Consider the following 27,246-nt stretch of genomic DNA (forward strand, 5'->3'; position numbering starts at 1 on the left):
GTTATATCTTGATGTAAAAAGTAGAGAAAAGGTGAACCGTCAGCGTCAGTACTAGAGGAAAAGCTTCTGAGCAAAGATTATCAAAACACTTGAAATGCATGAAAATAACACATGCAAGTAAAAACTTAAAATAAAAAAAGCATTTTATTACCATATTTATTTTTCATTTTTTATTATATTATATATAATAAATATGCATGTCTGTGTATACTTATTACATATTCATGTACCAAAATATATACTGTTATTGCACGCTTAGCAAAAATACTGTTAAATAAATCCTTGCATTTAAATAAATTTAAATTTAAGGTTTATATTTATTTATTTTTTAGTGCTGTCAAACAATAAATTGCAATTAATTGCATTCAAAATAAAGAAATTTATGATTAATCATGATTAATTGTTTGACATCACAAACAACTTTGACAAAAAATACTATTAAATAAGAACATCAATTTAAATGTAATATTCATATTTCTTTCTTTCTTTCTTTCTTTCTTTATTTATTTATTTATTTATTAGTGCTGTCAAAAAATTAATCACAATTAATTGCAAAAAAATACTAACAAATCAATACATACATTTAAATGTAATGTTCAAATTATGGTAAATTATTTATTTATTTATATGTTTATTAGTGCTGTCAAACTATTAATCACAATTAATCACCTCCAAAATAAAAGTTTACACCATATATGTGTTTATATACTATCTTTATTTATTATATGCAAATACACACACACAAAATATATATTTTAAAAATATGTTTATATTTATATTAATACAATTCATAATATATATATATATATATATATATATATATATTTTTTTTTTTTTTTTATTATATTAAAGATATATAAAATATATGTCTATATTTTCCTAAATATATACATGCATGTATATATAAATAATATATGTATATTTAATATATTTTATAATGCATTTAATATATTTAAATTATATTATTATTGTACATTTAATATAATATTTCAATTTCTCTTCTTATTCACCTGTACATACAGCCACATCATTTATATTTTGCACCATTATATGTTTTTAGTTTTCTAATGAAATTAGCTCTAATAGTTATCTGTTTTTAATATTTCATATTTATCATACAGTGCCTTGCAAAACTATTCATAACCCTTCATTTTATTTTTCATTTTGTTATGTTGCTGCCTTATGTTCAACTATTTTAAATTCCTTTATTCCCACATCAATCTACACTCCCTACTCCATAATGGCAAAGCAAAAAATAGGTTTTTAACATTTGTGCAAATTTATTAAAAATAAAAAACTGAAAAGATCATGTTGCATAAGTATTCATACCCTTTTCTGGGACACTCGAAATCTAGCTCAGTAGCATTCATATTGCTTCTAGATGTTCCTGCACTTGGAGTGGAGTTAAACTGTGGCAAATTCATTTGAATGAGTCTGATTTAGAAAGACACACACCTCTCAGAAAAGGTCTAACAGCTGAAAATGCAGATCAGAGCAAAAACCATGTCCTGAGGTCAAGCAATCTACTTATTTCAGTGTTTTATTTTTAATACATTTGTCAAATTTGCAAATCTGTTTTGTGCTTTGTCATTATTATGGTGTATGGAGTGTAAACTGATGTGGGGAAAAACTAATTTACAGCAGTTTAACATAATGCTGCAACAAAACAAAATGTGAAAAAAAATGAAGGGGTATGAATACTTTTGCAAGGCACTGTATAAAAGATGCAGTCTAATTTTGTCATGCACCCGTCTCTAAAGGTTAGTTGTCAGTTTAGATGAGCTGTTATTTTTCTGTCGAGTTGTTGACAGCTTAACTAGCTGCGTTTTTTGACACTCCATTAGATGATAATATAAAAACACATCCCTCTGCTGAATTTACTGCCCGGGGTCGGTGTGTTATGAGAATTATAATGTTTGTGTCAATAAATAGTTTGTGTAATGTGGTCACACGGAGGGTTAGCGTGTGTTCGCTCTCGCCTGATATCCTGCTATTACTCATATGTCTGTGGCTGAGCGCCGTTAGCGGCCAGCTCAGCACTTCCTGCAGGATTCTTATTGAATTTGTTGAGGAACCACAGCAGAGCTCACGCTGACAGAGAGATGGTGAGAAAAACACTGTCAGCAATGCAATTACACACTTTAATGTGGCATTTGAAGGACAGATTACAAATAAACACTCTCTATTTGCTGGATAATTTACCTGGAAGATCTTAAAAGGTGCAACATGATCCACTTTAGATAAAGCAATTCATTATTCTGATCTGTTTACTGCATTAAAACATGCATTTGGTTTTATGGTTATTTAAAATTCATCTTTGATTACGGAAATAAATTACATTTTACTATATATTCAGATAGAAAACAGCTATTTTAAATTGTAATAATATTTCACAATTTTACTGTTTTAATCAAATAAACGCAGCCTTGGTGAGCAAAAAACATAAAATCTTCTTCCAAACAAACAAAAATATGTCTGATCTCATACTGAGCTCAAAAGTGACATGCAAATGATGAGCAAATGAAAATTTAATTTTTTGTTTGTGATTTGAACAAACCAAAAAAGTGTCTGTCATTATTTACTCTTAAATATCCTTATGTTGTTTGTAATATAATTCCCAATTCGGCCGTATTTTTGATCAAATAAATGCAAGCTTGGTGAGCAAAAAAGACTTCTTTCAAAAACATTGCAATGTTTTACTGACCTTTAACTTTTGAACAGTAGTATATAGAGATAAATTCATGACTTTATGCATCAAGCCACTTGCCAAATGCATGTAAATTTGCATATTTTCTGTCACATTAACAGCATTTTAAATGCTTGTATATTTAGCTTGATCAGTTATGCTCATGTTGTATTCCTCAGACATCATGGCGCTGATTGCCTTTAATGTGGCATTTGAAGGAGAGATGACAAATAAACACTATTTGCTGGATAATTTATCTTGAAGATCTTAAAAGGTGCAACATGATCCGCTTTAGATAAAGCAATTCATTATGCTGCATTAAATCATGCATTTGGTTTTATGTTGCCCAAATCACATGCAAATGCAATGCACATCAGATAAATAGTTTTTTCTCTTGTCCTTTCAGTTTTCTGCTGGTTTTCTCCTGTCTGGTTCTGTCCGTGTTCTCCACCATCAGAGAATACGAGAAGAGCTCAGAGGACGCCCTCTACATCCTGGTATATAATGTCACAGAAGCATTGATTCAACATGTGTGCATTGATCTCATGCTGACATGACGTCTGTCTGCGTGTTTCTAGGAAATTGTAACCATTGTGGTTTTCGGAGTGGAGTACATCGTGAGGATCTGGTCTGCAGGATGCTGTTGTCGATACAGAGGATGGAGGGGGAGATTGAAATTCGCCCGGAAACCTTTTTGTGTTATCGGTGAGCATTTCTAAAGGTCTGCCAGGCTACACAGCAAAATTATTTTTCATAGTCGTAAATAAAGATTTTAAGTATGTTTTACAGGAAAATGCTATTTTAGTCTTTCTACCTGAAAATGTAATGCACTTGCTGTTTCTTTGTAATAATTTGCGAAGTTTATTATCCATTTCTGAGTGAAAATAGTAAATCCTACACCATAAATCCTTATCCTTTCAGTGTTTTCTAATCATATAAGCACAGCTTGTATTTACTGTAACTGAATGGAAAAAGATCAAAATGTATAAATTATGTTTCAACATAAGCACATAAACGTAAAAAAACGTAATCTAACAGCACTGTTGATATAAATATGGCTTTTTTTTAGCTCAAATCATGCATATAATTTGGGTGAAGTCTAATTTGTCATCTAAATTGTAATCTAAATTAAAATAATTTATTATGCCAGCAACACCAAGGTTATGGGTTTGATTCCCAGTGAACTCTATTGCTCAATTTGTTTTTGCAAATTTTAATGCATCTTTTTATTCACCATTAAATCGTTACAAAATGTTACGAAAAATTTTCTATTTTAAATAATTGCTGTTCTTTTGAACTTTCTATTCTATTCTATTTCTATTCTATACTTTCTAGCAAATTAGCATATTAGAATGATTTCTGAAGGATCATGTGACACTGAAGACATGATGCTGAAAATTCAGCTTTGATCATGGAAATAAATTACGTTTTACTATATATTCACATAGAAAGCATCTATTTTAGATTGTAATAATATTTCACAATTTTAATGTTTTTACTGTATTTTTAATCAAATAAATAAAAGACACAAAAATCTGTCTGATCTCATACTAAGCTCAATAAATTATATGCAAATGATGAGCAAATTAATATTTTATTTTTTTGTTTGTGATTTGAGCAAAACAAACCTAAACCAAAAAAAAGTGTCTGTCTCTTAAATACCCTTATGTTTTTTGTAATAATATTCACAATTTTACTCGGTTTTTGATCAAATAAATGCAAGCTTGGTGAGCAACATTTTTTACTGACCTTTAACTTTTGAACAGTAGTATATATAGATAAATGCACGCCTTTATGCACCAAGCCACTTGCCAAATGCATGTGTACATTAACATTTTATATGCTTGTACATTAAGCTTGATCAGTTCCACTCATGCTGTTGTATTCCTCAGATATCATGGTGCTCATCGCCTCAATTTCGGTTTTGGCTGCTGGAACGCAGGGGAATGTGTTCGCCACCTCGGCCATCAGGAGTCTCCGGTTCCTCCAGATTCTCCGGATGATCCGCATGGATCGGCGCGGGGGAACCTGGAAGCTCTTGGGATCTGTGGTCTACGCTCACAGCAAGGTAACCAAAGATGATAAGCGCTCCATAAACTGTTCAGTAACCAGAAACACTTCCACTTTGCTCACAGCTCACATTCTGGCAGTCATTCTCTTTGTTGAAATGCTTCCTGTTTGAGATCTTCACCATAGGGCTTTCAGAAGATATATGGGTAATATCAGTGCATATCTAGGAAAATCTTAAAGTCAACATAAAATTAACATTAACTTTCTTAATTCATGTTCCTGGTCTTATTGTGAATAATTCATCCATGCACTTTGTTCCAAATTAATCTAAATTCAAAATAACAAAGCATTACTTTCTTGTTTTGCTTCAATATCCTGTCTAATGCAAAATTATGTCAGATTAGTGTTACATTTGAATGTTTCTTTTGAATGTAAAAGTTACTTTTGAGTGTTACTTCTGAATGGGAGTGTAACGTGAATGTTACTTTTAAATTGGAATGTTATTTTTGAGTTTTACTTTTGAATGGTAGTGTTACTTTTGAATGTTTATTTTGAATGGGAATGTTCTCAGAATTTTCTGAAACAAGCAGTAAGCAGTAAGATTTCAAAAATCCAATTAAAACTTTTTGAGAACATTATTAAAGACAGCGTCTAATGCAAATCTATGTCAGATTATGGAAATTTTTCAGTTGCAAATATCATTTCATGTTATTTTAAAACATATTTCGAAGTCCTTCGATGCCCTCAAACAGTACAGCCGAAGAATAAATCAACAGTATATGAACTCAATTTCCAAACTGCGAAGTCTCATTTCAGTTGCCCTTAAGAAATATTGCACACAGACCAAATAGGATTTTGAGAGGTTTATTGTTGTTCTGGCTGCTGCTCCATGAAGCTTTTCCTGTGCAGATATTGAAAATTGAAACCACAGGAGTCGTTCTGTCATGAGTCGTTTGTCAAGCCCAACATTTCATGCTCGTTGTTAAAGTGTAGTTTGAGAGGTCAGATGCTCTTGTGGAACAGATCTGGTGGCGTCTTTTTGGCTCGCTGTGGCTGTTTTGAGGAAAGGAGTGAAAGGCCAAAGTGGGGGGTGATGCTTAATGAGACATCCTGATCCTGATCCTGAAGTGTCAGCTGGTGGTTTGCGATCGATAAGACTTGGCAAGACATAAACTCATACTGTAAATGCAGGGCACACGGTCACAGATGGAGAACTGACAAGACAAGCAGAATTTAATATTTAATGCAAATTGCGTTGTAATCATTGCCCGTGTTTTAAAAAGTTAGTAAACATGGGCAAAGTTGAAAGTGTTTGAACAGAAATATGTTCTTAAATTTCACATTTCAGTTTTTTGATGTTTTAAAAACCCTTTTTCTTGGTTACACCACTTTTGGTTCCACAAAGAACCATTCAGTCAAAGGTTCTTTAAAGAACCATCTCTTTTTGAACTTTTTATAATCTGACCACCTGTTTTTGCCCCGAAGAACCTTTTGTGAAACAGAAAGGCTCTTCAGATTTTAAATGTTCTTTATGGAACCGTTTAGCCAAAAGGGTTCTTCTGTGGTATCTTGAAGCACCTTTATTTTTAAAAGTGTATGTGAATGTTACAGAAAAGCAAGTAATGGAATGTTACTTCGGAGTGTTACTTTTGAATAGAATGGAATAGATTTAAATGTTGCGTTTAAATGGGAATGATACTTTTGAATGTGAGTGTTACTTTTGAATTAGAATGTTACATGGGAGTGTTACTTTTGAATAGGAGTGTTACATTTGAATGTTTCTTTTGAATGTGAATGTTACTTTTAATGGAGTGGAATAGATTTTAATGTTGTGTTTAAACGGAAATAGTACTTTGAATGTGAGTGTTACTTTTGAATTGAAATGTTACATGGGAATGTTACTTTTGAATGGGAAAGGGGCTTTTGAGTGACACTTTTGAATAGGAGTGTAACATGTGAATGTTACTTTTGAATGGGAACGTTACTTTTGAGTGTTACTTTTGAATGGGAGTGTTACTTTTAAATGGAAATGGGAATGTTCTCTGAATTTTCTGAAACAGTTAGTAAGCAGTAACCTTTCATAAATGCAAAATGTTTTGATAACATTTTGAGAACATTATTAAAGACCGAGGTGGCTGGCTTCACAAACTTAGTCAATATGTTATTCAAGATGTAATCTGTCTTGCTTTCGGATACAAATTAGATCAATCTACATTTTTATGTAACTGACTATAAAACGTTACATCAAGCATTATTCAAAAAAAAAACTGATAACATTTTAAGCAGCCAGTAACAGACAACTTTGAACAAACATACAATTGTTACAATTGTAAAAACACTTTGGTAATAACTTTGAAAGAACCTTGGCATCACATTCCATGTTCGCTGTGGCAATAATGAGGGTGACAATTTATTTCCTAGAGCTCAGTGCATTTGGAACATTAATGAAACTCAAACCACACTTAATGTAAAAAAACGCAAACATTTCTAGAAATAGTTTGCTTGTATCTGATGCTCTGATGTTCCTCAGTGGTGGTTGCAGAGGGAATCTATTTTTATCTTGGCTCATTTTGCGGTGCAGCCCCATCTTGCGTGATCCCTCAGCAGTTTCGTGCTCTGTGAAAACATACGGGGAACATCGTCTGTTGTCCTGGTGATGAAAACACATGTTCTCTAACAAACGAATGCATTATAGAAATTGCATGTTCACAGTAAACATGCTGAAATATAAATGAGATTTAAAGGAGTTGCATGCTAGCAGGGTGACGTGAGGAAAGGAAAGCCGTCTGTGAAATAGCAGCATTGATAATTCATGCCAAGTGTATTAAATGAAAAAGGAAAACAGGTTATGTTGTGTCATGAGAAAAATAAGGACTTGATGATACGAAATTCTCAAACAAACAAACTTTCGCTATATTAATAACAAAATGAAGTTTGGGGTCAGTGAGGGGTTTTTAATTGATCAAAAATGACTGTAAAGACATTTGTAATGTTACAAAATATTTATATAAATGCTGTTCTTTTGAACTTTCTATACATGAAAGAATCTAGATCAATGAAATGTCTCACAGTTTTAACTGTTTTCGACATTGATAATAATTAGAAATATTTCTTGAGCAGCAAATCAGCATATCAGAATGATTTCTGAAGGATCATGTGACACTGAAGACTGCAGTAATGATGCTGAAAATTCAGCTTTGATCAAAGCAATCAATTACATTTTTAAAGATATTCACATAGAAAACAGCTGTTTTAAATTGTAAAAATATATCGTATTTTTTTATGTATTATTAAAAATAAACGCAGACTTGGTAAGCAGAGGAGACTTCAAAAACCATGCCAATTCCAAACTGTAATTTCGAAAATAAGACTAAAAATAGTTTTTTGTGACATCAACTCTTTCAGACATTGCTGCTTCTAAACAAATTGAACCACACTCCTTCCCTTTCTAGATGGTCAGTTCTTGGCCAGATTAATCAGCAGAGTGGATCAGACTGCAGTCAAGAGTCTGATTAAAGCATCTTGTCAGTCATTCATTCATTCAGGTGCCATGATGAGTTCAGCCCCATGCAGGCGACGTCTCTCTCAAGGGCAAGAAAGTGGGCGATGCGCTGACGGTGCATTTTTCAGTCTAAAATGAGTCGCAGTGGCGTAACGTTCCAGTGTCTGTGTTTGAGCGGTGTCCCATTTCTTAGCATCCACAGGAAGGTGCATTTGATGGAGCAAAGGAACGCACATGCTGACAGAGCAAAATCTTTGAAGTTGTTTTTCTTTGGCTTGTTTCAGGAGTTTTGTAGTGTTGGGCTGTGCAGTGACTGAGATTAAGATAGCAAGTGTTCACATCACACTTATTATTGTTAACATTAGTAACTGTTATTAAAACATTTTTGTTAATTGATATAAAGCTGAAAGAAAAAAATATAAATTTAGATTAAAAACCTTAACTTATCCCGGTTAGCTGTCAAAGCAACATTTCTAATTTTCGTTTAAGTTGAAGCACTAAAAATACTAACTGTAAATAAAATAAATAAACATAAAAGCTGAAAGTATAAACTGAAAGCATACACATAAAAACCTGAAAGCATGAACATAAAAGCTAATTTAAAGTATTAATAAAACTATAGTAGTTTATAAATAATAAATAATACTAAAATAGCACTGGTTCTCATCACAGGAGGGTTGCTTTAGTTTCATTTAGAGACTGTTATAGTTTTTATTCATATTTTGAATTATTTTCAGCTTTACTTTATTCATTATAATTTTAGTTTAAGTTTTGGTCATTTTTTTGTGTGTTTTTTTCGTCATCAATAAATTATATTAGGAAAAAGTATTGCAATTCAAAATAAGTTTTTATTTTAATATACTTATTATAATACATTTCTGTTATGCAAAGCTGAATTTTCATCAGCTATTACTGTAGTCTTCAGCGTGATCTTTCAGAAATCATTCTAATATACTGATTTATTACTTTTATAATCAATGTTAGAAAAAGTTGTGCTGCGTAATTTTTTTTTTTTTTTTTTTGCAACCTGATACCTATTTCAGGATTATTTGATGAATTAAAAATTAAAAAGAACAGTATATTTTCATAAAAGTCACTTTTTATCAATTTAACACATCCTTGCTGAATAAAAGTAAAATTTCTTTCAAAGAGAGAAAGAAAGCAACAATGTGTTTATTGTTACAAAAGTTTTCTATTTTAAATAAACACTGTTCTTTTTAACATTTTATTTATCAAAGAATCCGAAAAAGTATCACAGGTTCCAAAAAAATATGAAGCAGCGCAACTGTTTCTAACACTGATAATAAATCAGCATATTAGAATGATTTCTGAAGGATCATGTGACACTGAATACTGGAGTAATGATACTGAAAATTCAGCTTTGCATCACAGGAATAAATTATATTTTAAAGAATTTTAAAATAGAAAACCTCCCCCGTGGTTCTATTGTTTTGGTTTATTCCTGTGTCTCCCCCTTTTGTTCAGTTTGCTTTGGTTTTTCCTTATGCCCATATTTGTACTTCCCCTTCGTTTCCTTGATTGTGTACACATGTCTTGTTTAGTGGCCACTCCCCTTTACTTCCCTTTAAATAGTCCTTTGTTTCCAGTTTTAGTTTATCCTTTCTTAATGTTTTTGTCGTGTTTGTTTTCCTCCCCTGATATATGTTCTTTTGTTTAATAAATGTGTTTTGTTTGTACTCCTGATTCCCTATGTTTTCCCGCACGGCGTTACATTGATGAGCCGAAAAGCCTAAATATATATATATATATGTATGTATATGCATTGCCACTTTAGTGCATCATCATCATTCATTGGGTTGTTGACATAGAAACATGCAACAAACATTAGGAAATGACACTTGATATTGATTTTTATTGGCTGTTTGTTTTACAGGAACTGATCACCGCCTGGTACATTGGATTCCTGTGTCTGATCCTGGCCTCGTTCCTGGTGTATCTCGCCGAGAAGGAGGATAACGAGATGTTTGAGACCTACGCCGATGCGCTCTGGTGGGGTCTGGTAAGCCCTTTGCGCCAACAAACATGCTTGAAGTAATGTAGCGTGTCTACTGTGTCTCATAATGCAGTCTGAGATCGATAGGATTTCGTGAGCTGATGTGTTTCACTCGCCACTTCATTTAACCACATTTATGGTCTGATAAACACTAGACATTCTGCAAATGTTCTGGTGTGGAAGCTTTTCATTCAGTCATTGTTGGAAAGGGACAGCTTTATTATAGAGTTAATCTGCTCAGGGTAGATTCTCCATCAGAGTCAGCAACTCCTCTCGGGACTCCAGTAAAGCGCTGGCGTGATGGAAGCGCTGGAGTGTATGTTACTGTTGAATAAGAATGTTACTTTTGAGTGTTAATTTTGAATGTTACTTTTGAAAGGGAATGCTACTTTTGAATGTTTCTTTTGAATGCGAATGTTACTTTTAAATGGGAATGTTACTTTTGAATGTTTCTTTTGAATAGGAATGTTCTCTGAATTCTCTGAAACAAGTAGTAATCAGTAATGTTTTAAAAATGCAATTAAAATGTTTTGATAACGTTTTAAGAACATTATTAAAGACCAGGGTGGCTGGCTTCACAAACTTAGTCAATATGTTATTCAAGATTTAATCTGTCTTACTTATAAACACCATTTGTTTTCTTGCACTGGACATTCTGTAAATGTTCTGGTGTGGAAGTGTTTCTGCATTGCTGGGTTTCATATTTTCAGCTTTATTATAGAGTTAATCAGCACTCAGGGTAGATTCTCAATCAGAGTCAGCAACTCCTCTCGGGACTCCAGTAAAGCGCTGGCGTGATTCCTCTGGAAATAAACTGAAGGACATCAGATAGAGCCACAGCTGAAGTTTGCACACAGGACTAGAAGACGAGCGTGTCTGTGAGGATTATTAATTATGCAGTGATGTTTATCGCTCGTTGAGTTTGATGAGATGATATTTCAGAAAGATCACAGAGGAATCGTGTGGGGATGGAGTTCATGCTCTTGCATAATTTAATGACAGATCTTCATATTTAAGTTTCTGATTTGCTTCTTGTGTGAGCAGTTCTGTTTAAATCATCATTGTCTATAATATCTTTCATAAAAGGATTTGTATTATTTTTTTACTCTATTTTGACTGATTTGTAAGTTAATATCAGGGTAAATCATGTTTTAAAAAACAAACAAAATAACATCACAATTAAGGTCATAAGTTTACATCCCCTATTCAGAATCTGCAAAATGCATGTTATTGTTTATTTAGTACTGACCTGAATAAGACATTTTACATAGAAGATGTTTGCATATAGTCCACAAGAGAAAATAATAGTTGACTTTATAAAAATGACCCGGTTCAAAAGTTTGCACCCCTTTGATTCTTAATACTGTGTAGTTACTAGAATGATCCACAGCTGTGTTTATTTGTTTAGTGATAGTTGTTCATGAGTCCCTTGTTTGTCCTGAACAGTTAAACTGTCTGCTGTTCTTCAGAAAAATCCTTCAGGTCCCACAAATTCTTTGGTTTTCCAGCATTTTGTGTATTTGATCCCTTTCCAACAATGACTGTATGATTTTGAGATCCATCTTTTTACACTGAGGACAACTGAGGGACTCATATGCAACTATTACAGAAGGTTCAAACACTCACTGATGCTCCAGAAGGAAAAAACATGCATTAGGAGCCGGGGGTGAAAACTTTTGAACAGAATGGAGATGTGTACATTTTTCTTATTTTACGTAAATATAATATTTATTTAATTTAGTACTGCCCTTCAGAAGCTACAGAGGATAGTTACATGTTTCCCAGAAGGCAAAATAAGTTAAATTTACACTGATTCTGAAAGGGGGATGTAAAGTTTTGACCTCAACTGTATATTATATTGCATTATATTTTTTATTTATTTGTGCGTTTGTGTTTGTTGTGTGTATTTCACATCTAACTGAAATCTGACATTTGTTTTCCTCAATATCCCTCAGATCACTCTGACCACCATCGGCTATGGTGATAAATATCCCATAACTTGGAACGGACGTCTCCTCGCCGCGACCTTCACCCTGATCGGCGTGTCTTTCTTTGCGCTGCCTGCTGTGAGTCTCCAGAGAGTCAAGAGGAAATGAACAGATGAAGTCAAACAGACTTTTAATGGAGTGTAGAGAGCAGACGGCTGAATTAGATCAGCAGAGTTTATTATGAACATAAAAAACCCACTGACTGCTTAATGTGTTCTTCTTCAGAGCGCTACTGCTTTAATGTAAACACATCTGTGAATTATGACATAAATACTTGTGACCAAACTTAAAATGCATTGTAATATTCACAGATTCCTTATTACATCTTTGATTTTTGGAAGTGTGTCGCAAGATATAAACTGAAAATTACGCCTCAATTTTCTTGCACTTCAGAATTTGCAACTTTACAATTTGAAATATAATTTTTTTTTTTAATTTCAGTTAGCAATTCTAAATAACATTCAAGTTAAATAAAGTTAAATACATTTTTTTTTACCACAAGTATATAAAAACTTAATTTTTGATTAGTACTATGCATTGCTAAGAACTTCATTTGGACAACTTTAAAGGCAATTTTCTCAATATTTATATTTTTTGCGCCCTCAGTTGCAGTAGTTGTATCTCAGCCGACAGATAGATAGATAGATAGATAGATAGATAGATAGATAGATAGATAGATAGATAGATAGATGGATAGATGGATAGATAGATAGATAGATAGATAGATAGATAGATAGATAGATAGATAGATAGATAGATAGATAGATAGATAGATAGATTTTTTATTATATATAAAAAAATGGTAACACTTTACAATAAGGTTCATTAGTTAACATTAGTTAACCACATTAGTTAACATGAACTAATAATGAACTGGACTTATACAGCATTTATTAATCTGTGTTAATGTTAATTTCAACATTTACTAATACATTATTAAAATTTTGTTAACATTAGTTAATGCAGTGTGAACTAACATGAACAAACAATGAACAACTGTATTTTCGTTAACTAATGTTAATAAAGATTAGTAAATACAGTAACAAATGTATTGCTCATGGTTAGTTCATGTTAGTTAATACATTAACTAATGTTTAACTAATGAACCCTATTGTAAAGTGTTACCAAAAAAATTTTAAAAATATTTTTTATTATATATATTATATTATATTTTATTTTTAATTTATTTAGTAATGCATAAAATACATTTTTAGATATCTGCAATTTTTTATCTCACCATTCAGACGTTTTTCACACCCAAACAAGAAATATACAGAGAAAAGATGGAACAATAAGATTGCTTTTGCTGCAAAAACCTTGATAAACATTATAACTAGAGCTCAGGGAAATAAAAGAGCACTTTATCAGTAGATATGCCCCTTTGTCATGACACTCCGTTATAGAGCAGTATAATAGACGAAGGCTCAGTTTCTAGAAGAACTAGGTCCAATCATCATTAACAAAGTTTCTTTTCACGCTCCGCAGGGAATTCTGGGTTCTGGGTTTGCCTTGAAAGTTCAAGAACAGCATCGGCAGAAACATTTCGAGAAGCGCAGAAATCCAGCTGCCGGCCTAATTCAGGTAAAACACATCTCATCTCAACGTCCCAGAAACGTTCAGTGTCATTGGCTCAGGTTAGGTGCCAAAATAACACAGAATTTGTGAGAAACTGACAGCTCTGAAACTGTCAGAGAGAAATGCATCATGGTTTCCATGAACATATTGGGCAGCATAACTGTTTTTAACACAGATAATAATCAGAAATGTTTCTTGAGCAGCAAGTCAGCATATTAGAATGATTTCTGAAGGATCATGTGACACTGAAGACTGGAGTAATGGTGCTGAAAATTCAGCTTTGAGCACAGAAATAAATTATATTTTAAAGTGCATTAACATTTCACAATGTCACAGTTTTTCTGTATCTTTAATAAATAAATAAACGCAGCCTTGATGAGCAGAAAAGTCTAGACTAGAGTCATGATACTGAAAATTCAGCTTTGCATCAAAGGAATAAATTCCATTTTACTAAATATTCACATAGAAAACAGCTATTTTAGATTGTAATAATATTTCACAATTTTACTGTGCTTTTGATCAAATAAATGCAGCCTCTTTGAGCAAAAAACATTAAATCTTCTAAACACAAAAACGTCTGTCTGATTTCATACTGAACTCAAAAAATTATATGCAACTTATGAGCAATTTTATTTGTTTTTGTTTGTTTGTTTGTTTTTTAAGTGATTTGAGCAAACTTCCTAAAAAAATACGTGTCTGTCATTATTTACTCAGCCTTTTGCCGTTTCAAACTTCTGTTTTTTTTTTTTATACTTTGTCTTTTAATCCAGAAAAAAAAAGAATACAATTACACAAATGAGCCTTTCTTTGAAGACATAGTATTTTTTAACCAATGGTTATTCCTATTTTTTTCTTCAATATTCTCTTCCCTTTTTTTACCCTTTGTGGTAATACCCATGCATTTTTATTTTTAGGTGAGTTATTTCTATAATGCATGCTATATTTTAACACGATTTAATGTCATCTCTCAGGCTGCCTGGAGGTTTTATGCCACAAACCTGAATCGCACGGATCTCCATTCGACATGGGACTATTACGAGAGGACCGTATCGGTGCCTATGTACAGGTATATGTACATCTGCACTCTTTCCATCCCCCATCCACCTCTCTTTCTCTCTCTATCCCAGCATTCCTCTGGGTGTCAGATGAGATCACCTCAGACGTCTCTGCATCGATCTGCTCAATGACCTTTGAGGCTGTTTTTGTGCAGATTGTGAAGGTTAACAGTGCTGTCCACACACTAATGCATATATGTGGCATGTTTTATTCATGCATTATGCTTTGATTTCAAATGTCGAATCAGCAGGTGACTCATGTGATGTTGCTTGTCACATGTGATGTGTTGCATTGGAGAGAGTATGTTGGACATAAAAGCTTTAGAATAACGTGTTCAAGATGTGCTTTGTGCAATACAACAAACCACTTTTATTGATAAACGTGAAGCATCTATTGCACCGAATGCATTTGAATTTTTTTTTTTTTTTATAATTATATGTTTATTTATCAAGGGTGGGTTAAATGGTTCAAAAGTGACAGTAAAGGCTTTTATTATGTTCCAAAAAAAGTATGTAATTATATAATATAAATGCTGTTGTTTTGAACTTTTTATTCATCTGTGAATCCTAAAAAATAAAATGCAGGGATCATGTGACACTGAAGACTGGAGTAATGATGCTGAAAATTAGCAATATGACAAAAATACATTGAATGGTTCAAAATTATTTATTTTTCAATGCCAAAATCATTATGATATTAATTAACGATCATGTTCCATGAAGATATTTTGTAAATGTCTTATCGGTAAATATATCCAAACTGAATTTTTGTTTAGTAATATGCATTGCTAAGCACTTCATTTGAACTTTAAAGGCGTTTTTTTCTCAAAAGTTTTTTTGCATTTTCAAATAGTTGTATCTTGGCCAAATTTTGTCTTATTCTAACAAACCATACATCAATTGAAAGTGTATTTATTCAGCTTTTCATTGATATATTTTCATTATATTCAAACAGAAAACCATGACATTAAAACTGTAACAATATTTCACAATTTTGCTGTTTTTATTGTAAAAATCTTTCTGATCTCATACTCTACTGAGCCAAAAAAGAATGTGCAAATGATGAGCAAAGGAATCTCTTATTTGTTTTTGTTTGTTAAGTCTGGCATTTCATATTATTAGCTCTTATATTTCATATTAGAGCTAATGTTAGTGATTTGAACAAACCTCTCAGAGCATTTGGTGCATAATTCATTTCAGGTTTACTTCTCTGTACTCAGCTTATGCCTTTTCTTTCTGTCATTTTTGATAGTAGTGTAGAAGTATTTGTGTGTACTATATAAATGAATACATATATATGCAAATGCTTGTCTTTTTCCTCTACAGTACATCCTCTCTCTCTGTCCCTCCACAGTCAGCGGTGTATTTATTAATAGTACCTTGTTAGTTTTTTGTCGATTTTCTTGTCCAAAGAAGCATCCAGATTTACATAAGCATTGCGCAGCATTTCCTCTTCACACATGAGCCGTGTGCCAACAGTCTCTGTGTGTTTTTCCAGACTCATCCCTCCTCTGAACCAGCTCGATCTGCTGAGAAACCTCAAGAGCAAATCCGGCCTCTCCTTTAGGTGATGTAAAATGCCAACTTTTATTTTGGATTCTCTAAGATTAATAGTTTATGTGTTAATGAATTGCATGGTCAAGCTTAATGAACACATTTTAATATTTAGTATTATTTTGTTTTCTAACACAGGAAGGAAGCCCAACCAGAACCCTCTCCAAGGTTAGTAAAAGTCATGTGTGCCATACATAGAAACAGTGTTGGGGAAAGTGATTTTTAAAAGTAGTGCATTACAATATTGAGTTATTCTCTAAAAAGTAACTAGTTAAGTTACTTAGTTACTTTTTAAGGAAATTAATGTGTTACGTTACTTTTCAAATCTGGGCAGGACTTGCTTGTTTGTTTTTAATATAAAAAGATCTCTTTTTGGCAAATGTAAAAGCCTTTTCACACCAAAAGCCTCAGGCTTAGAGAAAAGTAAATCTCCGTCTGTACAGTAGACCGCAGAAGAAAAAACAACTCTTCAGCAATAAAACGGAAAACAAATGTTAGATTATCTTGAGTTAATTTGCTTATTAGTACGGATGAATTGGATCATCGAAGGTCAGCGGCAAAGACATTGGTTAATAAAATGGGATTAAATACATAAAGGATATTTGTATCATTTAACATTTAATTATTTAACACTGTTTTTATACATTTTGGGGAATACCGTATCTGTTTTTTTAGTGAGTGAGATGAATTAATGCATGTTCACATTTATTCTAGAACGTAACATCTTACTCACAATTTCTCTCAACATGGGGACAGGAGGGCTTTTAATCAATAAATGGAGGAAAAGTAACTGGTGTTATTTGAAAAAGTAACTCAGATATTTTCTTGTCAATTAAAAAGTAATGTTACTTCACTAGTTACTTGGAAAAAAGTAATCTGATTACGTAACTTGCGTTACTTGTAATGTGTTACCCCCAACACTGCATATAAGTGATCTAATATTTATCAGACACCACAGATATTAAATGTGAGTTGCAATGCTTTCTTTCACATGCATCACGTCCGTTTCTGTGTCATCAGCGCCGTCCGCGCAGGATGTGTTTCATGGACGATGGTTGTGCGCAAATATTTTGCCAGTCCATGCATGTCCACATCAATGGACACATTATTTACATGTGTGTGTGTATGTATGGGTGTATTAGTTTGACCTTGTTTGTGTGCAGACAGATGCGTGGTGATTAATAAGCTAAATGCACATGAATACATCTGCCCACATTTCAAACAAAACACTGAAACATGTTGTGAAGAGAGTAGGAAACACTTTATGGCAACCTTCATTAACAAACATTGTGTAATTCAGATTAGCAGTTCATTCAAATAGGAATATGATGTTGGATATGATTTATGAGTATGAATATGATACAACTGTATTTTCCTGTTGATTGTACTTTTTCTAATGAACTATAAAGCATTATATGTTGCTATCATTTTGGGGAATTAATTAAATACAGCTACTGCAAATGCATAAAGACGCACAGTATACGTTAGACTTTTTTAAATTATTACGCACTCAATAAATATTTAGGCGTATATTGAAGATTGTGACCCTGAACCACAAAACCATGTTTTTTTTTTAAATTGAGAGGGTGCACAGAAATCAAAATACTGAGAAAATTGCTTTTAAAGATGTCCAAATGAAGTTTTGACCTTTGACATTTTTGGCTATTGCTACACATATGCCAATGCTACTTAAGACTGATTTTATGGTTCAGGGTCACATTTGTGTATTTAAATTGCACATAAAAATTCAATTTACTTGGATTAGACAGTTTTAACACAAACGATGCATATTTGTCAGTCATACATAAATGAAATCAGATTTCTGTTACAGTATAAATAAACTGAATGTGTTTTCAATACACAATAAACACATTTATATATTTGTCATCAATAAATCCAGTTTGTTTTAATCTCATAGTTTTTAACTAACTGAATATTGCTTGTTCATACTTTTTAACTGAATAAGTGTAATTTTCACAGTTAAGAAATGTTTTGATTTCTAGCTATTTAAATAAATGCATTTTGAAAATATGTTTATTTAAATTAAATCAAGTAGATGCAAATAGATGCATAATAAACTGTGCCATGATTTTTGTACATAAATCAGACCTATTTCATTGATGTTTGATTGACAAATATGCATTACATATTAGTTAATGTTAATGAAAAATTTATAAGCAATGCAAATGCATTAAACTTTTTTAAGTTTAGGTTTAAATATTGTATCAAGCGCAAATGTAGTAATTTATAATTTGGAAGCAAAATGAATTACTCTTGAATTAATGAAAATTTAATGCACACTTAAGGTGGTGATGCAATGCAAACGTAGTCATTTATGCATGTTTTAAGTCATTTTTCAGATATATATTGAAGATTTTATGAAATAAACATGGAATTACTTTCAAAGCCCTGCAATCATAATCAATTAATCAACATCCTTGCAATGTGTCAGCCAGTCAGAATGTGTAAAATGGTAACATGCAACCTTACCAAATCAGTTAAAACTCCTGGATGAATGTCAACTCATCTACTGAAGTTTCATAACTTGCCAGATCATTTTCAGTAGCTTTTGAGTGTGTTTGATTTTCCTAACATAACTAAACCGTCTGCAAACCCTCATTCTCTAACTTCTAAATTCTTACACCCTTCACAGTCAGAAAGTGAGCCTGAAAGAGCGCGTGTTCTCCAGCCCGAGAAACTCTGCAAACAAAGGGAAGAACTCTCCTCAGGGCCAACAGCCCCTGCGACGCTCTCCCAGCGCCAACAGCATCGAGGACAGTCCCTCCAAAGTACCCAAGAGCCTCAGCTTCGGCGACCGCAGTCGGGCCAGACAGGCCTTCCGCTTTAAAGGTGCCGCGTCCCGCCAGAACTCAGAAGGTGAGGGAAAGCAACCTGTTCCTGTGCGCTTATCCGGCGTTGCCCTCTGTATCTGTCCGCTTTGGTCGTGGTTTGGTAGTTGTAGAATGTTACAATTGTTAGAGAATGTTACATAGCTTCTTGTTACAATTGTTACAGAATGTTGCATATACATAATTTTACAGCATAGTAGTTGTAGAATGTTACATTTGTTACAAACTTTACAGAATGTTACAAACACAGAATGTTACAGAATGGTAGTTGTAGAATGTTACTTTTGTTACTTTTGAATGTTCGTCATCACAGTTAAAAGCTGTAGAATCAAATGCAACAAGTGACAATTATGAAGCGCAAGACCATAGTTATAGTTTGTATATTTGAAGTTGCAGTCGATACATTGTCAGACAATGAACTAGTGCCTGGTTGAGGAATTATACACCGGTCTTGTGTTTGAGATTGTTTTAAACTGGTTAGACAAGTCCATATTCACTTGAATGAGATGCATTGAGATTTTTAGCTTTAGTTGAGAAGATGTGAAGACAGAACCTAGACTAATTACAAATAATCCCGATTCAGAATCAAGTTCCACACATCAGGATTCTTATTCTGTCTTTCTGTTGTGCCATTGCATGTGATTTTTGCAGTGTTGTATCGTAATCATTGTAATTCTTTCTGTCTGCGTTATCTGTGCAATTTTATCTTAGTATAGTCGAGTCACGTGTTGCTTTTGCCACCAGTGTTTTTGTGGAGAAATTCTGAACTGTAGATTTTGAGCTAAATATTTCATTAGCTAAAATGTGCAAGAACTGATTTTAATATTTAAACTGTAGATTAGGCCTATTTTCAGCTATTTAAGCTAGTTTTATGATTGGTATGAATACAGTATATGATTTCATGGCATATATTATGGCATAAATATATATTTTACATACCAATCATAACTTTTGGCCTGAAGACTGCGTGTTGGAATATTGAAATATAGTTAATGAAACAGTCTGTGCTTTGGTTACACTTTCCACAAAGTGCAAATTCATTCCTTATTTTCAAGTAAGTGGTTTTCAAAAGCTTGACATTTCATTTAGGAATGCACAGTTTCAGATGACTAAATCTAAAGGCAGTCAGCTGTGAACCCTAATGAAATTCTGACAGAATCATGTGGACGGCAGCTTGTGGAAAGTTTGACCTTTTGTAATCCATGTGCGTGTTTATGATTTTCCCCTCGTTTTTTCTAATGAATGTGGATCCTGATGCTGTCCTTTCCGTTTCTATGTTGGATGCTGATGCTAAAGTGCTCATTGAGATGCAAGAGGAAGATTTGAGACACAGGAACTCTCCAGGTCAGGCAATCCAGATGGGCCGGGCTCCCATTCAACCTCTTAAAACCAAAGCACCATATTCAGTCAAACTAACCAGCTTCAGTCACAGCACAAATACCAGTCTGCAAATATGCTTTGAGTTTGGTTTATTTATTTATTTTGCATTAATTGAGCAATATCACACACAATCATAGTGTCATCCTAAATATTTATTCAATAATTTGGCATTAATTGAGCAGTATAACACTCGATCATGCTGTTTTGAATATTAACCTGTGATTTCACTAGTGCAGTTTAATTCCTTATGTGTTTAAATTGGATTCCATTTAAATTAAAGCTTAAAGGTCTCTTGACTAAAGCTCTCACTTTGATACAGCATGTTAAATGTGTTTATTTTTTTTACCCATTTAAAGCTACAGTTTGTAAGATTTTCCATTCTTAAATGACTGCATATCTCTCAGGACCGCTGGGATGAATTTAAAGAGAGACTCAAATGAGATGAGCACTCTGTGGTGCTATAATGTTCAAAATGAGTCAAATATATCTTTAAGGAATCAGCTGTCATTTGGACAAATCTGCTAAAATAGCCTCCAGTGGTTAACCAAAAGTCATCAGCCAGTTATGCCAAATGTGATTGTCTGATCAGCATAAAATTTTAAAGAGGCAGTGTACCAAATTTAGTGTATCTCAGCCACTAGGTGGTGCTGTAATAAATAAATGCATCTAACTGGAGAACTATATGGGATCACATTACATTTTTCAATTGGATAATTTTCTGAGACACATACTTTTTCAAACGCAACCTAGGCGTTTCATTCTGATTGCCATTACATTTACTTACAAAAAAAATATAGGATTTTAAATAACCTAATTGTTTGGCAGACATAAATCAATAAAATTTTCAGATGTAGTCCACATTGACTAAAATCCTGTATCTTATGAACACAGTGTGCAAACGTAACAAGTTTCGGTGCACAAGGACACTAGGACAATCTGAGGAGATGCACCAAATTTCATGAAATTACACCTAACGATGCTACAACTAGGAAGCTTTTCATTGACGAAATTGATTAATATATGATTTGTTTGGATCGAGATCATCGACCCTTCTGTACTAAGTACATCACAGCAGTCTGAGAATATGCCAGTCTGTAAAGTCTTACCTCCTTTAAATGCTGGATTGTCCACTGTTCTTTATGTTTGATTTTGAACAACGAAAAGTATTAATAAAAATATGATGTGTTTTTTTTTTTGTTTTTGTTTTTTATAATGCTTGCATGTTTAGGATACATTAGAAAACTTTTAGCATGATGCACTGTTTTATTTATTGTTTTATGTCGAAATGTATTACACTCTAAAATGAAATATTATTAGTTAGCACTTTCATTTTTGCATTTCGCTATGTGAAAGGAAAAAGAGGTGCTGCTAATTAGTCCCGTAGCATGTGAAATATATTCAGTGTCTTAAAACTGAATGAATATGCATACATAATTATTAGTTTTTGGCTACACTTTGCAGTTTTAGCTACAATAACAAAACTGAAGTCAAATTACATTTCAGTCCAATCAAAGTCCAGAAACACTACATGTTTTTACACTGATCTGCATGATTTTGTGATGCAACGGAACCTTCTTTATTTCATGTTGTGTATTTTATTTGATGATTTTTTTTTCATCAGTGCTTTTTTGATTAGTAATATGTTTCTTTAATATTAATTATTTTCTCATTTTAGTTTAGTTTTCCAGAAACATCTAGAAATTTTCAACTAGTAATGCTGTACTTATTTTAGTAGCAATACTGTTAAGTTTGCGAAATATCTTGCTGTCATCTATAAATTGCTATCAAGATATCAGATGGTTAGCATATGTAAAGGCAATGCAAAGTCAGAGATAAACTTGTGATTGCAAGAATGTCCACCTGATGTCTTGTTAGTGTGCAGAATTCAATTTGCACCTTCACTTGAATGTCATTTCATTGTATTTAAAAACTGACACTCTTTGAGTATTTGTATCTGAACATTTCACTTCATGCAAGAAAGAGTGTATGCCATTTCTCTCAAGGTGAATCAGTTATGTGAAGCACTAAAGCTTTGGATAGCATCACAACAAAATATGGCTTTAGAACCCAATCTGGTTCACCTTCAGAGAATTTAGTAGTATCAAAAAATGTATTTTGTTTTTCATTGTTATGACCATTGTTAATAATTTCTATTTTTAATGCAGGTCTGTTTTTGTCGTTGCTTTTGTAACCAGCCTTTATTACCATCTCTCCTCTCCAAACTATCGCAGCAATTGAAGGGTTAATCAGTAAGAGATTATCACAGGAGCTCGTTTTTACCAACTCTAGAACTAGTGCTAGTTGATGGCTGCAAACTTTGCTCTTTTACTTGCATGTGAGGAGAACTAGTTAGTCCTGAGGAGGAAACTTTAATGCAATGAAGACCACAGAGCAGTGGAACAACTAGTCAACCTCATTAAACAGGTTTCAGATGTCATTATTCACTCAGTTGTTTTAAGGCTCTGTGGTTTATTTGGCATAATAAGCACAGGTAGATTTATTTGTATGCACCTGTTCTGTGCCAGATGGTCTGTGCTAACTAATGGGAATACAGGAGAAAGATACTGCGGCCCAAAATGACAGATGCAATTAGTGTTTTGCATGGATATAAAAAAACTGGGCTGGTTAGTGTTATTTAAAAGGACAGTTCACCCAAAATGAAAACAAGACGTATGTGCCTTTAGTAGTGTTCTTTAGTAGAACAGTAGAGAAGATGAAGCTGAAACTCTGGTGCCACTAGGTGGTGCTGTAATAAGCAAATGTATCTAACTCAAGAACCAAATTTGTGGAAATGACCCACATTGCATTTTCGATTGGAAAAAAAAATCCACAAATTTGAATCTCATGAGAAACATACTTTTTCAAACTCACCCTAGGTCTTTCATTCTGATTGACATTACATTTTCTTACAAAAGAGGTTAAGCATTGTTTGGCAGCCGTAAGTCAATACAATTTTCATATGTAGTCCACATTGCCTAAAAATCCTGTATCTTGTGAACACAGTGTGCAAACGTAAAAAATTTTGGTGCACAGGGACACTAGGACAATCTGAGCAGATGCACCAAATTTCATGAAATTATCCCAAAAGATGCTACAACTAGGAAGCTTTGTATCTCCACTGCGGCCCAAAATGACAGATGCAATCAGTGCTTTGCATGGATATAAGAAACTGGGCTGGTTAATGTTATTTAAAAGGACAGTTCACCCCTAAGTTAAAATTTGCTGTTAATTTATCCAAGATATAGGTGACTTTTTTCTTTAGTAGAACAGTAGAGAAGATTTTGAGCTGAAACTGTGGTGCTTGGCAGTTGATAAAATGCAAGACAGCGGTTGCAGATTTCATTTAAAAAGTGCATATCAAGGACCACCCAATTAATACCCATGTCTCTTGATGATATATTGAGGTTTTATGAAGCAAAATGACCGCTGACTTGCATTTTATGAATCGCCAAGGAGCACAGTTTCAGCTAAAAATCTTCTTTACTGTTTTACTGAATAAAAGAGTCACCTGCATCTTGGATGGAATGAGGTTGAGCAAATTAACAGCAATTTTTTTTTTTTGGAGTGAACTGTCCCTTTAAATGATAATGATTCTAAATCAGTGGTTCTCAATTGGTGAGCCGTGACCTAGAAGTGGATTTACAGGTATTTTCTGTAAAAGAAAATATGTGACCCTGGACCACAAAACCAGTCTTAAGTCGCTGGGGTATATTTGTAGCAATAGCCAAAAATACATTGCGTGGGTCAAAATTTTTGATTTTTCTTTTATGCCAAAAATCATTAAGAAATTAAGTAAAGTTCATGTTCCATGAAGATTTTTTGTAAAATTCCTACTGTAAACATATCAAAATGTAATTTTTGATTTGTAAAATGCATTGTTAAGAACCTAATTTGGACAACTTTAAAGGTGATTTTCTCAGTCTTTTTGATTTTTTTGCATCCTCAGATTTCTGATTTCAAATAGATGTGTCTCGGCCAAATATTGTCCTATCCTAATAAACCATACATCAATAGAAAGCTTATTTATTGAGATTTCATATGATGTATAAATCTCAGTTTTGTCAAATTTAACCTTATGACTGGTTTTGTGGTCCAGGGTCACATATGACATCTATTAAATCAAATGCTGATTACAGATATGCCATTGTGTTGAGTATTCAACAAAACCAGCTGAGAAGCGCTGCTTTAAGACTCCAGGTATTTAAGACAAGTCCAGCACTGAGGTATCACTGGTTAAAAATGTAATCAATCACAACAGCTCTAAAAAATCTTTTAAAATAGTCAATGCAATGGATGAAAGCATTTCATTATAGACATGAACATGTTTGACAGTTGCCTCAGTGCTTTATTAACTCACTCATAGTCAAACTGTTCATTAAATGATGTATTTTGACTAAATGTGCCAGTATTTCTACAAGGACATTCTGCTGAAAGTATGATTAGTTTAATTGTATGGCAAAGTTCATTGCTGTTTGCTTTTACAGGAGCCTCAAAAAATGTGTTTGGACTTTAAGTCACACTTAAACGTGTCTGAATGTTTCTGCATTAGATACAAAATATCAATTAAAGTGTCTGAATGACACTTTAATTTTTGCTTGATGATGGAGTTGGAGTTCCACATTAACTGTTTCACTTACATTGAACAAACAGATACTTTGAACTGTATTATTGGAGTGTGTTGTATCAGAAAATATTATCTTTTTTTGTTAATTGAAATTTGTTATCAAAATGAGTGGAAATTGTTTTGTTATATTTTATGAAATGTAATTATTATTTATTAAATCTATTATTTAATTTTAAATTTTCTTCATTTTTAACCTACTCACATTAGTCAGATTTGCAATTTGATTGATTTTTTTTTCAGTGTTCTTATTTTTACTTATTTTTAATTACCAACGTTTTTAAACTAAATAGCACTTTGTTTGATTTTTTATTATCTGATGCAGTGATGTTGATTCAGTTTAACTATTTACACTGCAAAAAATGTTTTTCTTACTTACATTTTTTATCTTGTTTCCAACCAAAATATCTAAAAATTCTTAAATGAAGAAGGATTTTCTAGACGAGTAAAAATTATTTTCTTGTTTTCAGAAAAAACAAGTCAGTAGTTAGAACAAGCAAAATAATCTGCCGATGGGGTAAGAAAAAAAAATCTTATTTCAAAAAGTTTATTTTTCTTACCCCATTGGCAGATTATTTTGCTTGTTTCAAGCAAAAATGTACTTAATTTTGACTTGTTTTTTTTTTTTTTTTCAGAAAACAAGACAATAATTTTTACTCGTCTTGAAAACCCTTCCTGATTTAAGGATTTTTAGATATTTTGGCTGGAAACAAGATGAAAAATCTAAGTAAGAAAAGCATTTTTTGCAGTGTAAGTGTCCAGATGTGTTTTGGGGTCACTGTACGGCTTTAATGTATTTTTGGGCCGCAGTTGTCTTGGATTTCTCCCATGATGCCTGTCTCGTACCTTTCCAAAGCTGCTATTGCACTGACCAGTCTGGTGTGGGACTGAGCTAGTTAAGCGAGTTCATGGCTGTGGCTCTGCTAAGTTTAGGTTTTTGGGCTGGATGGAGGGTTTAGGGGGTTTGTGCACTAACTCCAGAGTCCTACTGTCCGTGTTGTGTTTTTTAGAAGCCAGCCTTCCGGAGAAGACATTGTTGATGACAATAAGAGCTGCCATTGTGAGTTTGTCCCTCAGGATTTAACGCCGGGACTAAAAGTTACCATCAGGGCCGTGTGGTAAGCAAAGATGAGACAGGCAGCATCCATCAGACGTGTAATATTATTGATAAAACTACAGCAGTCAGTCTGCATCACATAATATTACCTCATAAACTCAGTCTTTCCTGAATGTAAGTTACATTCAGTCTTTTGAATCCTTTGTTACATTCACACTTTCATTGCTCAGATCATGTCAGCGACTCTTATGCATGAGATATTTTGAATATTGAAGGTCAGTATCAAGCCTGAGAAAATATATCAGTGTCTGGGACTTCATGGAGAAAAATCATAACGGTCCAGGGTTATTTAGGTTTACTAAAACTAAAATTAAAATTTCTTTACTTAAAATGTAATAATAAAAATATATTATTTTATTATTTATTTTAACTTATTTTATTTTTTTATAATAATAAAAATAAAATATTTTACTTTATATACTTACATTTTTTGTAATATTTTATATACTTTAATTTAGCTCAATGAGCTAAAATAACTCAAATTAATATAAAAATGTGTAAACCTTGTGTAAATAAATCTAATTTAAAATAAAAATCTAATTTAAAATATTAGTGAAAACTGTAATTATATTGAAGTAACACTGGGTCCAAATCAGTGTCCTTGTGTCATTTTATTTCAAGTAACAAACTAGCTTAAATAAAATGAGTTCGTTTTTTTTTTTTTTTTTTTGAGTTATTAATTTTCTTAAAGTTAGTTTTTTATGTTTACAAATTTATTTATTTATTTATGTTTTTATTAAATTAAACTAAATAAAATTGAGAAATTTTGAGCTGAAATAAAATATGTAAAATATGTAAAATGTTAAAATATATATATAATTTTTTTTATTTAGTTGATTTCATTTTAAGTAACAAACTTAAAGAAGATTATTAATTTTAAGTTATTTTAATACAT

General features: G+C 32.7%; 1 protein-coding gene across 1 annotated transcript in view; it reads left to right on the top strand.

Moving 5' to 3' along the window:
- The window catches only part of kcnq2b (potassium voltage-gated channel, KQT-like subfamily, member 2b), a 58,456-nt gene that overhangs the window by 25,534 nt on the left and 5,676 nt on the right, over positions 1 to 27,246 (top strand). Inside the window, exons 2-16 of the mRNA XM_073852620.1 lie at positions 3,093 to 3,183; positions 3,265 to 3,391; positions 4,579 to 4,754; positions 10,093 to 10,218; positions 12,168 to 12,278; positions 13,686 to 13,781; positions 14,747 to 14,841; positions 15,079 to 15,081; positions 16,329 to 16,397; positions 16,523 to 16,552; positions 19,038 to 19,261; positions 20,530 to 20,577; positions 22,845 to 22,862; positions 24,710 to 24,836; positions 26,245 to 26,352. Of these exons, the coding sequence (XP_073708721.1) occupies positions 3,093 to 3,183; positions 3,265 to 3,391; positions 4,579 to 4,754; positions 10,093 to 10,218; positions 12,168 to 12,278; positions 13,686 to 13,781; positions 14,747 to 14,841; positions 15,079 to 15,081; positions 16,329 to 16,397; positions 16,523 to 16,552; positions 19,038 to 19,261; positions 20,530 to 20,577; positions 22,845 to 22,862; positions 24,710 to 24,836; positions 26,245 to 26,352 (1,449 nt within the window). The remainder of the gene's footprint in view (positions 1 to 3,092; positions 3,184 to 3,264; positions 3,392 to 4,578; positions 4,755 to 10,092; positions 10,219 to 12,167; positions 12,279 to 13,685; positions 13,782 to 14,746; positions 14,842 to 15,078; positions 15,082 to 16,328; positions 16,398 to 16,522; positions 16,553 to 19,037; positions 19,262 to 20,529; positions 20,578 to 22,844; positions 22,863 to 24,709; positions 24,837 to 26,244; positions 26,353 to 27,246) is intronic.

The sequence above is a fragment of the Garra rufa genome, chromosome 12, assembly GCF_049309525.1.
Source record: "Garra rufa chromosome 12, GarRuf1.0, whole genome shotgun sequence".
In the NCBI taxonomy this organism is placed as follows: domain Eukaryota; kingdom Metazoa; phylum Chordata; class Actinopteri; order Cypriniformes; family Cyprinidae; genus Garra; species Garra rufa.